The 15,180-nt window shown below is 35.0% G+C and overlaps 1 protein-coding gene across 2 annotated transcripts in view; it reads left to right on the top strand.

Moving 5' to 3' along the window:
- Positions 1-15,180, top strand: part of Snx7 (sorting nexin 7) — an 85,719-nt gene that overhangs the window by 33,131 nt on the left and 37,408 nt on the right. For both annotated transcript variants that reach the window (XM_047534105.1, XM_047534023.1), the window contains one exon: positions 744-830. In XM_047534105.1, coding sequence (XP_047390061.1) covers positions 744-830 — 87 coding nt within the window. The remainder of the gene's footprint in view (positions 1-743; positions 831-15,180) is intronic.

Genomic DNA, 15,180 nt, shown 5'->3' with positions numbered 1-15,180 from the left:
ATATCTTTGCATAGAAAGCCCAATACTTTATATTTATAGAAACAGACCTTAAATATATGGAACTAAATTATAGTTTGGGTCATTGGATTACAGAAAGGAAGGGGTTTCTTTACATTAATGATCTCTTAAACACTGAAGTTAAAACACTGAAACATGGAATTATGGTTATTCAAGAAGATAAGATGGAACTATCAACTTAGGGACCATGATTTCTCATCAGAAATTTTAATAATCAATAAATATTTATACATTTTGAGCTACAATGAAATGCTTAAGATAAGAATGCACCATTCAGTTTTCTGATTCCCACTGTGATTTCCTGTCTTTGTTAACTGCCCTTTTGAGGTCAAGTAAGGGGGCTTCCACTGATTTCCAGGTGAATGGCCCATGTGACTCCTGCTATACCTTGTATATCTATTGATTTTGTTTGTTTTATTATTTGCTCTTTTTGAAGAATGCTCCATCAAATGTTGGACATACATATAATGCTTTAATTTATAAAATGTATATCTGGAAAACTAATAAAATAATTATAATAAAGTAATTTTCTTAAATACTTGTTTACAGTTAAGACTTGAAACATTAAAGAAATCAACTTTTTGAATGTATTAATCCTCAAACGAATGACGGCATGGGGAATATATTCCTGAGGGCTACTTATGTTCTGAATTGTATACTATTGTTGTAAAAAGATTATTAAAACCAAGTGCAAGTTATTTGTATCCTTATGTTTCAATATGAAGGGTGTTATGAAGAGAAGAGACCAAATACAAGCAGAACTGGATTCCAAAGTTGAAGCTTTGACCTATAAAAAGGGAGATACTGATCTGGTATGTTTTTAAGTTTCTTGATATGTTCATGTGGAATTCATTGTCTAAACTTTTTATTTGCCATGTAGAGCTTCATTACATGATTGTTTCTAAGTATTCAACAAGTGATACTAAAATTTCTTCCAACATTGTTTTACATTAAGTACATGTGAGTCATCAAGCTTAATAAGGATGCTTTTCTGTCTTTCTAATATTGACTGGTTCAGAAGTATTCAATAAATAAATTCACATTTTCCTCATTTTATAAGGTAGTTATTCAAAATATGTTAATGTTGCTATATCTTTTTTTCTAGTTAGTACAAAAATCTTCTTGAAAGTCTTTTTTTTTCAAATTTAATCCCTTCTTCAAAATTCTCTGATATGGAAAATATACAAAATTTACAAAAAATATTCAAAATGTACAAATATTTTATATTCTTTCAAATATAAAATGAGATTGAATAATATAATGAGTTCTCATATACCCATCACAGGACTGTATTAATTCTGAGTGTTTTGCCCAATTTTTCATCTGTTCTTTTCCCATTTTTATGTTATTTTTTACTGAAGTATTTTAAAGTAAATTCCAGACAATACTTTGTTTGATCCACAGCATTTCAGTGCTTATGTTTTACTTGTGTGTATATATTTCAGAGTAATGTTACCAGATCGGATTTGTTTATCAATGTGAAGTTGAGGAAGAGACATGGGGAGTGGAGAAATCTGCCTAACTCCACATTGTCCTTGAGACACAGACATAGGACTGGAGGTGGTGGTGTCTCTTGGCTGCTGTAGCCTGCTGCTTCTCACACAGCAAGCGTAGAGGTGCAAGAGTTATCTTTCAGTCTAGTTAACATCTATTGCATATTCTCTGAAGGATGCTTTTTATATTTTTCTTAAGGATTTAGATTAGCATTAGGTATGCTTACATTAGGTGAGTGGGGAGTCCTTGAATCCTCAGACCCCTGCATTCACTTGTATTATTGTAGCCTCCCTCACCCTGATCTGCTCAGGAATTTTCATCCTTCCTGCCTTAATTTTCTCCCTAGCTTTAATCATTTTGTAATATATGATTTCCTAATTGATTTTCTTTACATTTCTTTCTCTGTCTCCCTGATCTAAACACTTTAGCAGCAGGAATCATTGATTTATTCATTGAAGTATTCCCAGCTCCTAGACCACTGCCTGACGTGTGGTGCTCACTCAGTAGGCACTTAGTGAAGAAATGAAAATTGCAGCGACTCCTCTGTTTCAGGAGAACATATTGAAGGCTTGAAGCAAGATGTCTCAGTAAAACCAACTTTGTGCAAAGCACTGAGACTTCACAGAAAATTGACTATGAATTATACTCTTGTTTCTTGCTGCATTTCCAAAGTGAGATTCTATTCTGCTGAGTGAAATGTGAGTGGGGAGTAGTGGGCTGCTATGGACAGAGTAAGACATAGGAATCTATGAGAGAGAAAAGCAGATAACCTAATACTGGAGTAACTAGTACTCAAGGGAAAAATCATATTTATTTTTTACCTTAAGATGAGAAAGAGGGACCCTAAGAAAAATAATTAACTTTTTTCATTCAAGAGAAAACTTACGTATGTATATGGTGTTTTTTTATTTGATCAATTAGAAGGAAAAGTGTATATTTTTAACTTTCAGATTTGTTTTTTATTTGTTAAAAAAATTTAAAGAATTTGAAATTAGTGTTTAGATAAAAATTTGCTATTAGTGAAATACTAGAGAAAGTATTGTAAAGTTTCAGAAGAATAATAATATGACTTAAAAACCAAGCATCTATTCAAAATGGCCTATGTTTATAGTTTTTAGATGAAATGAAAATAAGTTGGGATTGCTCCTATAAGAAAAGCACAGAAAAAATAGCTTAGGTCCATATATAGATAGGTTTTCCCCACTCAATTAAAACAAACAAAACAAAACAAAAATATGTGTATTTTTTTCATTTGGCTTGCAAAGATGTTTCTTTTTTGCCATATAAATTTTCCTTGATATCTCAATATAGCCTACTGATCACTCTGTATGACTTTGTGTGTGCCTGTCGTGTCCACTGTGTTTACTATCTAAATAGCTACTATCATAATGTGACATTTAAGGTAGAGGTGCTCAATATATAGCAGCTCTATTGTAAGACTGGAGGTTTGAAACTTGATTATCTGCATTATAGTCTACAAGATACTTTTCAGTAATTAAGGATTTGAAGCAGACACATTTAACAAAATTATTACAATTATTTTTTGTTACCCATCAAAACAGATCCTTCCTAAAACATGTAGGGACTGATTTAATGATTTGTGAATGTCACTGTTTACATTTTCAAATAGTTAATTTGTTTTCAAGCCTTGTCACTTCCAAATCCCTATGTGATATGATGGTGTCTTTGGAAGAAACCTTCCAGAGTTAATCTAAAAATGAACCTGCCATGAATGGTCACAGAACAACCAAAGGGAAGTTGCTTAGAAATATGCAGGATAGGGTCACCATGGAAACCCGCCCTTGTGAGGTCCTTCTAAGGAGCAGTCCTTTGCAATCACCATGGCGACCCTGGCAGAGAACTGAATATAGCAATCTGCCTGGTTGTTTACCATGGCAACTCAGACAGGGCCACTTTGGAGACAACCCTGAGGCCATTTCTAAGGAGATCTGCCAGGACTGCCTTCAGAGACTCCATCAAAGTCACCTTTGGGTGGGATGCAAAGCCAGTAAAGCATTTCATAATGAAAAAGTGAAATGAAGCTCTATCCTGAGGGACAAAGATTAGGAAGGCTATAATTATTGGGTAGAATGATAGTAGTGACATAACATTCCAGAGGTTATGTTGAATGTATCATTTGACCCCTATGTGGGTTTCGTGGTATGCAAATACAAGGCTCTTTTTTCCTTGCCTGTAACTTGGTATATTCCATAAATGAGCAATAATGGTATTTTGGTTACTTTTACTCATCATACAAATCTGACCACAGAAGTTACACGTTTTTTTACAAAAATGATGTTCACTAATGATTTCCTTGATTCTTTACCTGGCTATTTAGAAGTGTCTGCTTCTTAGAGTTTGTGGTTTATAGTTCTTATCTCACAGCATAAAATTAATGGTTTTCAAATGACCTCTACTCAGTAAAGACATTTAAAATACTCTTTTGAAGGTCAGTTCAGCTGTTTATGTAGAGTTTTAGGTAGACTTTTGATTTAGATGGATCTAGGATCAAATCCTAGTTCTATCCTGGCTTATCTACTTATTAACTCTGTGACCCAGGAAAAGTTTCCTAAGTTCTTTTAGCCTCTTTTTATCTTCTTCCATTTGGGGAAGTTATCAGGTTCTTCCTAATAAGCTTTTTTAAGGATTACATGATAAAATGCAAAATAAATCGCTTGGATTATAATAAGCACTCAGCAGTTGTTAGCGGCTATATTTTGATGACTATATAAAACTGCTATTTGAGGTGAGTCTTGTAAGATGATTAAGAATTGTTAATTGAAGAGGGGAAAAGATATTTTAGGAGAATGGAATTATTAAAAGTAGTAGAAGTTCAGAAGCATGTTAAATTGGGGCAAAAAGATTGGTGTATGGGGAACAGGATACATGTGAGATGAGTTTGAGAGAGGAGTAGGTGGAAGATATCGACTTCTGTCTTTTAGAGAATGAGAGGCAGCACTAGTGACTGACATTTCTAGCTTGGAAGGTGGCAAATAGTGACTCCTCTAAACTGAACTGTAGAATAAGAAAGGAAGAAAAAATTTGGAGATGTGCAACTTCATGTCATCATAATATGACATTTAAGGTAGAAGTTTTCGATGAAAACTTTAGAACAAATTTTATTGAATGCCTAGCATGAGAATCATTATTCTAAGCCATGGGGTAACAGTTTTCAAGAATGTAGGTCTTTTTGAGGCTTCATTCTAAAGGGTGGAAAAAAACCAAAAAAGAATAAGTAATTAACTAAAATTTGTACTATATTGTTATATGATAAATATGGAGATTTGGATGTGTAAAATTGGTGTGCCTACCAGATCTCCAGATGGAGACTTTAGAGAATTATATGCAAAACCTATGGGTTAGGGGAAGGATTCAGCTAGAGATGTACATTTGGACATTGTTAGTAATGTATGGTATTTAAATCCATGAGAGTAGTTGAGGTCAGTAAAGGAAGAAAAAAAAAGAGAGGAAGAAAGAAGTCCTAGACTTGTTGGCATATTCCAACATTAAGAAGTTAATGATAATAGAAGAATCAGAGGAGAGGCTGATGAGAAGGAAAGGAAATTTATATAGCTTTGGCTACTGGTAGTTAATGAGTCAGTAAGGTGAATTAAGCAAATCTAATTAGGGTCATTCATTTGTTTATGATGCATTTAACAAAAACAATCTGACACAGAATAATTAGCATGAATATAGATAAAAGATTTCCAGAGATTTCAAGAGTTGTATTATGTAATGGTAAACTAGTAAAGAAGAAGATAGTCAATGAAACAGATATTGTTCATTGAAAGTAAGAGAATTTCTCCCTTGCACTAAAGGTATAACAACAACTGAGATTATGAGGAAAACTAAAATATTTGAAGGAACTTGTGGGTTTTGCAGTTTGGTTGTAAGTTTTCAGTCAGGGCTTCTGTTTGAAAATGCTTATTCATTTCACTACTTAACTGTAAAATAAATAAGGTTCATCTGTGGTGCTAAATAATACTGCATATCCATTTTATTTTTATTTTTATTTTTATTTTGAATGGATGATTTATAGTTTCCTACTCAAAGCAGCATTCAAATATAAATGAATATGAATACATTTGACATTTAGCAATATGTGCATAGATTCTGAAATTTGAATCTAGATATAATGCCATAGCTGTTTAGCAGTATATTTATGTGAGCAAAAAATGCATTTTCATAAGATCATTATAATGTGGATTTGAATATAGCCACATTCAGTAGATGCAAACAGACACCAAATTTATTCAGGCTGATCCTTGCTCTCTCTGTGTGATTTGCTATTTTTGAACCAGTGTTTTACTCTCAGCCTCAAATGGCAGTTATTAATTTTCAAATGATCTTGGTAGTACACTAAATACTGTGCAGAGCAAGGCTGCTTTCTTTCCAAGTCTTGGAAGTTTAAAGAAGGATAACACTGATATAGGAAGCTTTTATCATGGTGGGAAGTAGAGGTTATCTCTCTTAGATATTTGCTGGCTCAGCTCTCTTCCCTGACCTTATTATGAAGTTATAATTTTTATTTGCCTCATTTTCTAATAAGGGCTGTTTTTCTCTCTTTTGGTATGTATGCATGTATATGTGTCTCACACAGATATATGGCCATGTACACATGTAAACATACACATGCATACATGACTGTGAAGAATATGATGGTTCTTCTGGAAGGAGAAGAGGCTTTTTTTTTTTTTTTTTCTGTCTATTTTCTTTCATCAGGTTAGTTTAAGGAGCATCCAGTAAACTTTTCCTCAGGTCTCTGGTCAGAATTGTGAAAAGTCACAATCAAACCAGTCACTAGGAGTGGTAATGTTGTCATTGGAATTGACTTAGGTTAGCTACAATACACCCCCCATTTCAGACACCTAAAAACAAACAAACAAATAAATAAACAAACAACAAACAGCTTTACCTTTAGAAAGTAAGAAGGGGAGTAGGTGATTGATTTTGGTTTTAAAACAAAAAAGCAAATACCATACCCCCGTCCCTACACACACAACGTGTAGCAGCATTTTGGATTCACATGCACACAGCTGGATGTGTATTTAGGATGGGTGGATGAGTGATTCCGTAATCCAGAAGACTCACAGTAGCATTCTTCCCCCCAGAGGAAAGTACCAGGGAGTGCTAGATTTCCTCCCCATCTGTGCCTTCTCTGGCTAGCCTGTCATTCAGGGCTTCAGGGCTTGTATCATGGGGAAAATCCATGTGCTTCTATTTATATAAATTTATAAACAATTAATTTTAATAAAAGGTAATAATAAGTGCTTGACTAAATAGTGAAAAAGCCCTGTCTACCCAATAAACAATAATCTGTTGAGCCAGTAATCTCTAGCTGGAATTTCAGTATTCTGACTTTTTCTATTTGTTGTTTTTTCTGCCTATGGCATTTCCAAGTAGAGCAGTCCTTGAAAAAGGTATTTAATATAAGGTCTTAATTCCAATTGAAGGATTTTGCATGATTTAAACCACATCAGTATGTGGCAGAAAGGTCAATATTATCCTTGTAGTTTTGGGCAAGTTAGTCTTCTTTAGTTTCCTCAGCTATGAAAGAGGTGGGTAAGATCTTCCTAGAGTGTTATTAAACCAGCATATGGAAACCCTTAGCCCAGTGCTTCACCAAAGTTAGGTCATAAGTAATTTTTAAACAATCTTAGAGGAACTTTCTTTGGAGTATATATTGTGCATTTTCTTTTTCCAGATTAAAATTTGGAAAGTGGTAGCTGCAAAATGGTAGTCCTCCTTTTTAGAACTTCATATTGTTTTAAGAAAGGAAGGAAACAAGAAAGGGTGAGAGGAAGGGAAGAAGGTAAGGAAGGAGGGGAGGGAGGAAGGGAGAGAAGCATCCCAAAAAGGAGGGAGGGAGCAATTTGCTTGAGCTGCATGGTGTCCACCCTGCCTGCCCCACTCCTCTCTCTAGGCCATTGAACAAATCCTTTAATGTATCTGGATTTATATATAGACTATCAAAACATTGTGTTTTGAACTCCTTTGGAATTGTTTAAACTAAATTATGCTGGGTATTGTATCATTGATGTATGATGAAGAACATTGTTTTCAACCAATAGTTTACATGTATTTTAGATATATATATGTTTACATGTATATATATATATATATATATATATATATAGAGAGAGAGAGAGAGAGAGAGAGAGAGAGAGAGAGACAGAGAGAGAGAGAGACAGAGAGAGAGAGAGAGAGAGAGAGAGAGAGAGAGACAGAGAGACAGAGAGACAGAGAGACAGAGAAAGATATTTTTGCAGGGGTTTGAGGTTTCATCTACAACAGAAAGAAAAAGATATATAAAAAAAATTGAACCTTATTGCTAGGCACCAAGCAACTGTTGACATGTATCAAGCGTTATCATCACTGTGCATGAAGCACATTTTAAGAAGAACCATAAATCCATTTATGAAAAGCATCAACCAACACTGAATACTTTATACTTTTCCTTTATGAGGACTCATGAGAAAGGTTTTGTTTACATCTCAGCACCAGCAATGGAATTTTGTCTCCCTTGAGTAGTGGGATCTCAGCTTGTTCATACCTAGGTTTGACACCCAATCCAATTCCACTTTGTAGCCCACTCCTCATAGCCATTCCAGTTCACATTAGTTGTTTCTTTTTGAGTCTACAAACTGGACTTGTCTGTTGTGTACATAGACTTGAGGGTGGAATGAATCCTGTTAACTGTTACCCAGAAAACTATCAGGAGATATTTGAGAGTTATTCTACTTTGAAAATTTAACCAATGCAGTCTGATCAGAGAAGGAGCTGCTAATTAAGGTATACATTTAGAAAGAAGACTACATCATTGTACAGTCTTGAAGACAGCCTTTGTGTTTTGGTGGGAGAGTGTGGAAGAAGAGAGAAGACAAGCAATGACTGAGCAATGACTGTGGGGAGAGGTGGTGTAACATTGTTGTAAAAAAGTTCTAAAAAAGATTGGAAACTCTGTATCTTTCCCTGGAAACATTAGTTTTTCTTCATTGTCTTCAGTGGAAAAGAACAAGAAACAGAGGGATAAGTAAAAGGAGTAGTTAAGAATCCTTGTCATTCTTTATTTGGATTTCAAGAAATTATACTTTTGGTGTCCTTTGATTTGTGGTTTGCTTTGTGGTGTTTGCCCACCATGAGTATTGTAGTTTTAACAGCTGTCCTATGTAGAAATCAAAATAGATTCAATTTCTTTTTAATTCAAACATTTTGTTAATAAGAATTGTGTCCTGAGGGGTCTGTCTTACATATCTTTTTCACTCTGGGCCCTGCCTGGGCACTCAATAAATATTTCATTATGCTTGGAGTAAGAACACACTGGGAGCCAGAAACCTGAAAAGGGCTCTGATTTGCTTTTATTTAACTTGTGACTTTAATCAGATATTAATTATACTTTATCCATGAACTTGAAGAAATAATACTTAAAGTTTTTCAAAGATGGAACATATGCTACTGATTAATATTAGTTTGTTACAGTATGAAAAAATGAAATATTAAACAATATGTAATGGCATCCTAAAACATAATTTTAAAGTACGAATAGTTTAAATAGTATTGAAAAATAAAAAAAAAATTATATTACTATGAAGAATAGAATCAGTAGTCTTATTTATTTTTTGCTAGCATAGTACAATATCACTACATTGAGTACATTGTGATTTATTTTTAGATTTCTAGACCTTGGAGACTCAGCTGTCTCTCTCTATTGAGTCTTTGCCATTTGGGGAGTCAAGGAAGAAAATGCACCAATCACATCACCATTCAATGATTAGAGAAGTTCTAGGCCCAAACTAGTGCTTTCCTTCTGTAGCCATATTTAACATCTTTTGACTCTTGCCAGGCAGTGTGCTAATTATTTGCCTATACCCTCCGGTAAGCAATCCTGTGAGGTAGATAGAAACTTACTCCTATTTTCACAGATGAGAAATTGATATCTAGCAAGTCAGTCAGTGTTACTGGTTCCTTTAATGTCTAAGCACTGGGTGGAGGGAAGCAGCAGTGAGCTTGTAGGCCAGTGGGAGGAGACTGAAAATGAGCAGGAAAAATGTTAAACAGATATAATTTTAGATAGTGACTAGTGCTACCTTGAAGATAAAACAGGATAATGTGAGAGAGTACCAGGAGGGGAGGGGAACTTTAACTAAAGTGATCAGAGAAGGCCTCTGCAGGTAGGCAACATTGACCATAAGGGCCAGCTAATGCCGATTCTGGAGCAGTACTGGAAATGATGAAGGATGCATGAGAGAAATGAGAATGAGCTCAACCTGCTCTGGGAGCCTGGTTATATCCTGGGGTATAGACAGAGGGGTCAGGGCTGCAGCAGGAAGGCTGAAAACAGTCAGAGGAACGTGTATGTTTTGGGTTTGGCACTGCTTGGAGTGGAAAGTTCCTGAGCAGTTTTAAATAGGGAAAGTTATGATTTGATATGCTATTTGCTTTTGAAGTTCCCATTGAAGTGACAGACTTCAAGTGCAGCTCAAAGATTATTTTCCATGAACAACTGGAGATGATTTTTAACCTTATGCCGAGAACCCCCAAATAGTGTGCATTTCTCATTAACCAGGACAAGCTCCTGTATAACCATAATACAGTCATCAACATCAGAAAGTTATCATTGATCCATTCCTTATATGTAATGCTCAGTTCCCAATCAGGTTTTGCCAGGGTTCTGTAATGCTCTTGACTGCATTTAGTTAGATGTCTTCTTTAGTCTAGACCAGTTTCTTTGTCTTTCCTTGATTTTCATGAACATTACAGCTTTGAAGATTATAGATGGATGATTTTGTATAATGCCTCCAATTTTAATTTGTTTGATATTTTCTTGTGGTTAGATTTAAATTGTCAATCTTTGGGATCTGTTAAGCAATGCTGGAATCTTTTCATTGATTCCTGATAGACTATGGTGTTTAATTGCCCCGTGAATAATGGTATGTTCTTTGGTCACTGATTAAGGTGATGTCTGCCAAGCTCTCTGTCATAAAATCATTCCTTTCCTTTGTTCTTAGCAAAGATTTTTTTGGGAGCTATTTTGAGACCTGGCAACTTTTCCATATCTTATCATACTTTTAAGCTTCCAATGTATTTGTGTTTGTGTATATTTGTGTTTACTTATTTCAGTAAGTAGATTTTAGTTCATTATTTGCATACATGAATTGTCTCTAGTGTGGGCAGTGGGACCATCTTCAAGTTGGTTTCTAGGACCTTTTGACACGTTTCAGCATTTTGAACTCCTCTTTGCTTCTGATGCAATTAAATATTGTGGGCTCTTGTATTTATCTACATCAGCCATGAGATCAGCCATTCTCTAATGAGCCCTGGTTCCTTTCAGTGAAAACATTCCATTTAGCATACAGTGCCTTGGCATTAGATGTCTTCATTGCTATTGAGGTATCACCATCCAAGACCTGAGTACACAGAGCCAGGGGATGTATTCACATGTAGTCACAACTCCCCTATTTTTATATCTATGTTTGTTTTTCTGTTTATATGAACTCATCCCTTGTGTCTTCAGGGCATTGGTTCCAGGATCCTCCTTGGATACCCAAATCTGCAGATGCTCAAGTTTCTACTATAAAATGGTGTAGTATTTGAAGATAACCTACACACATCCTCCTATATAATTTAAATCATCTCTAGATTACTAGTAATACTTAATACAATTTAAATAATGTGTAACCAGTTGTTATACCATGTTGTTTTGGGGACTAACAACAAGAAAAATGTCTGCACATATTCAGTACAGATACAATTTAGCTTTATTTACAAATATTTTTGATCTTATGGTTGGTTGAATTCAATGTGGTAGAACCCCATGGATACAAGGGACTGAGTGTGTATTTAAAAAGGGAATTTACACCAGTGCCTTCTGTTTTAATGCAGTTATGAGGAGTAATCTAGATTTCTTTTCCATTTGTAGTTCTCTTCCTGATTGAGAAGTAGGGTTCCATTTTCCTTTATGTGTCTAATTATCTTATCAGTTCCCCAAAATATAAACTGTCTTGTGTCATCTCCTTTCCTAAGTAGAGGTACTCCTCATTCCACTTGGCCTTTTTTACCCTGAACTGGGTCACACCCATCTGAGAGTCTCCACCTTACCACTCTAGGGTTCTGTTTCCCCAGTGTTGCTGCCCCTACCCCACCCCCACTGCCATGCAGTTCCTTCCCCACCCCCAGGCCCCTTCTGCAAGTACTGTCTCCTTATCTTGCTGCTTTGCCTCCTGCTTGAGGCCATCACAAGGTTGCCTCCCTTCTTTACTAATAGGGACACCATCCTTGCTTTGCACCCCCTGAATTGTGTTAGGACTAAGTTGTTCAGAAAGGGAAAAGGAAGAGCTGATACTTGTTTTCAAATGCTCAGTGTGTTTCTTGATTGAGAAATGGAAACTTGTGTTCAGAGTCCAGTGCAATGGGAAGGTGATGCTAGCTCAAACATGGCAGGCAGTAGTAGATATTTTCAGAAGAAAGATTAAGTGCTTGGCCCAGCTATGTAGCTAGTTAAAAGGCAAACCTAGAACTATTATCTAATCTGTACTCCCTGATCACTTATAAATGCTTTCTTTTCCCCTGGTGGGTAGTTTCAAGTGAAGGAACAAGAAGAATTAAAGGCAAGTGACATTTAACTGTTACTAAAATCAAAACAAAAAGAAATTTTAAGGATTTAATGCTTTCTTCTTTTGTCCCTCTGATCCCCCCAAAAGTGAAAAATTTGGAATTCATAATAAATTGGAAATTACAACTTGAAATTACTTGGGAACCTGTAGAGTTATGATGACCTCAGGAAGTAGAAACACTTTTTTTTTCTTTCAAGGAATTATTAATACTTTAAATTTAACAGTTTAATCGAGTAAGAAAAGGTTTATGAATTTGGTAGCACTGAGGACAAAACTGGTTCAAAGTACTCCCTCAAGGAATTATTATAAGAGCTGTATTCTAACCAGGTCAACAAATCATGCTAAAATTAATGATAATAATAGCTCACATTTCTGAACAATTATTATATGCCAAGAAAAGTTTGAATTTACATGTATTGTGTCATTTACAGCTCACAAAATATAAAACACTGTTATTTTTATTTTATAAATGTGTTAATTGAGTCATGGAGAAATAGTTACTGGGTCAGCATTGTACTTGTAGGAGTTACTCTGGAAATTGTGCTGTTAACTGTATTTGAAAACAGCCCACCTCAACTTTTTTGAGTAGGCTGCTGCCCTTTTACCCATGGCAGAAACCACAGATCTATCACGGCACTTTATAACTGAGCCCAGAAAGATCCTCAAAAATATGTATCCATGTTCTTCAGATAACTGATGCCAATTAGCATTTGCATATGTGATAAAATCTGCTTGCCATTCTTGTTGCAGAGCATTATTGGTTACTTCAAATATTCTCTCACAACACAATGGCATTTTTAATGAGTACAATTGTTCTTAGTGTCCATGGGATTGGTTCAAGGACTCCTGCAGATGCCAAAATGTGCAGATGCTCAAGTTCCTTATATAAAATAACATGTCATATGCTAATAACCTAAACATCTCTGCCCATGTACTTTTAAATAATCTCTGGATTACTTACAATTCCTGACATAATGAAAATATTATGTGAAGAGTGGTTACACTATATTGCTTAGGAAATAATGGCAAAGAAATGTCTGTACATGTTCAGTATGGATCCAATTTCTTTTTCTTGAATATTTTCAGTCCTTGGTTGAACACAGGACTCTTGGATAAGGTGGGGTGACTCTATTTACTTTAGATTAAATTGACTCTGCCTTTTTTTTCCTCATTCAAAAAGAGGACTGGAAATGAGTTCAGGAGATCCAGTATTTTTCTCTTAATATATCAGTGGTTCTCATAAACTATGTCTTGTAAGAGATATTTTCAAATATAAACTCGCAAAGATTCTGTTCTTCCCAGGAGGCCCTCTGATTTAGAAACTTTTAATCTAAAATTAGTTAGCAGGTGGGCAGAGATATCAAGGAAATTCATTTAAAATAAAATCTTAACATAGTAAAGAACTTGTGGCAGAGTCTTACACCAGAAAATGCTGTGCGTATTATGGGCATTATGTAAATGAGGGAATGAAAGGGGCATATACATAAAATAGATAGCAAGAAAAGTGGCAGGTGTGATAATCACCTATCATACATAAAAGTGTAAATACAAGGCTACCCTGACACAAGTTTTCCAAGATTCTATGTCAAATGTATATGTGTTGTCCAATCTCCAATTTTTAGTGATAGTTTTTGTATTAGCTTAATTATGCATGTTTAAGATCACACATATGAACACATCACTATTTAACGTACATTAAATGTATTAATGTAAAAATGTCATCTTTTTCAAGTCTCATGTGTATTCTCAACACTTCTTTTGGGTCATTTAACATTCTCTTATACTGGAAGAGGAAATACACATAGGCAGTTCAACAATCAGGAAAAAGGAGCTCAGAGTCTCTCTTTCTGTACCTCATATTTTGAATCCAGATGTAATGTGTCACAACAGGTTTACCCCCAGCCACCACTACTCATTTTTATAATATTAGGAACTTTAGCATTTTATTTGTCCCATGAGATATTTACTTTTTTTTTTTTTTTTTTTTTTTTTTTTGCGGTGCTAGGGATTTGAATCCAGGGCCTTGTGCTTGCAAGGCAAGCACTCTACCAACTGAGCTATATCCCCAGCCCGAGATATTTACTCTTGATCCCTAACATAACTCATAGGTATTATTTGTTGCTTAAAAAAAATTATTTGAATAGGTAATATATTCATGTGGTTGAGAATTCTTAAATTTACAAATATTCATTTGGTGTTATTTCCTCCCCGTCTTCATAGCCTTCACTGCTCCTGCTCCAATCACATTGCCAGTTGCTTCTGTAAGCCTTCCAGGTTCTTTACAGATATACAACAAATACAAATGCATGTTCTAAGTTTTCTTGTCCTATGCATCTGGTAATGTGCTATAATGATTCTGCATTTGACTTTTTAAATATAATAACATACCTTGGAAATTATCCCATTTATTGGCCTTTTACAGTTACATGATAACTTCATTATATGGATGTTCTACAATTCATTTAAACCTGATCCCTGCTAGTAATTATTTATTTCCAATCTTTTCTTCTATAAACAGTGCTTCAGTGAAGAACCAATCTTGTACATATGTTATTTTGTAAATATACCAGTAAATCTGAAAAATAAATGCCTAACGAAATTTCTGAGTCAAAGGATATTTAACTGTGATAGCACTTTTACTAAATGTATTCTCTTGGGCAAGTTAACTTCTCAATTACTGGATTTCTTAATTTGTGGAATAGAAATAATATTACCTAGCTTGTATGTTAACCCTTATAAGGTGCTTGGAATAGGGCCTGGCCCTTGGGAAGAGCTAAAATAATTAACTGTTGTTTCCACCAAATTGTTCTCCAAAGGCAGAGCTATTTACATTCTCCACTGCTTGCTTATTTCTGTACCTAGCCTTGTCACTGCTTATCAGACTGTAGATTTGTTACCATCTGAAATGTGAAAAATGTCATTCCATTGTAGGTTTCGTTTGTGTGTCTCTTATGAAGAGTAGCATAAGGATTGTTTTTCATGTCTAAGTAAAATTTGTATTTCTCATTTTCTGATTGTTTTTGCTCATGAGATCCTATGAATTCTTGCTCCTGCT

This window comes from Sciurus carolinensis, chromosome 1, assembly GCF_902686445.1.
Source record: "Sciurus carolinensis chromosome 1, mSciCar1.2, whole genome shotgun sequence".
Lineage (NCBI taxonomy): Eukaryota > Metazoa > Chordata > Mammalia > Rodentia > Sciuridae > Sciurus > Sciurus carolinensis.
The sequence above is the reverse complement of the archived record's forward strand: the minus strand, read 5'-3'. Positions and strand labels throughout refer to the sequence as shown.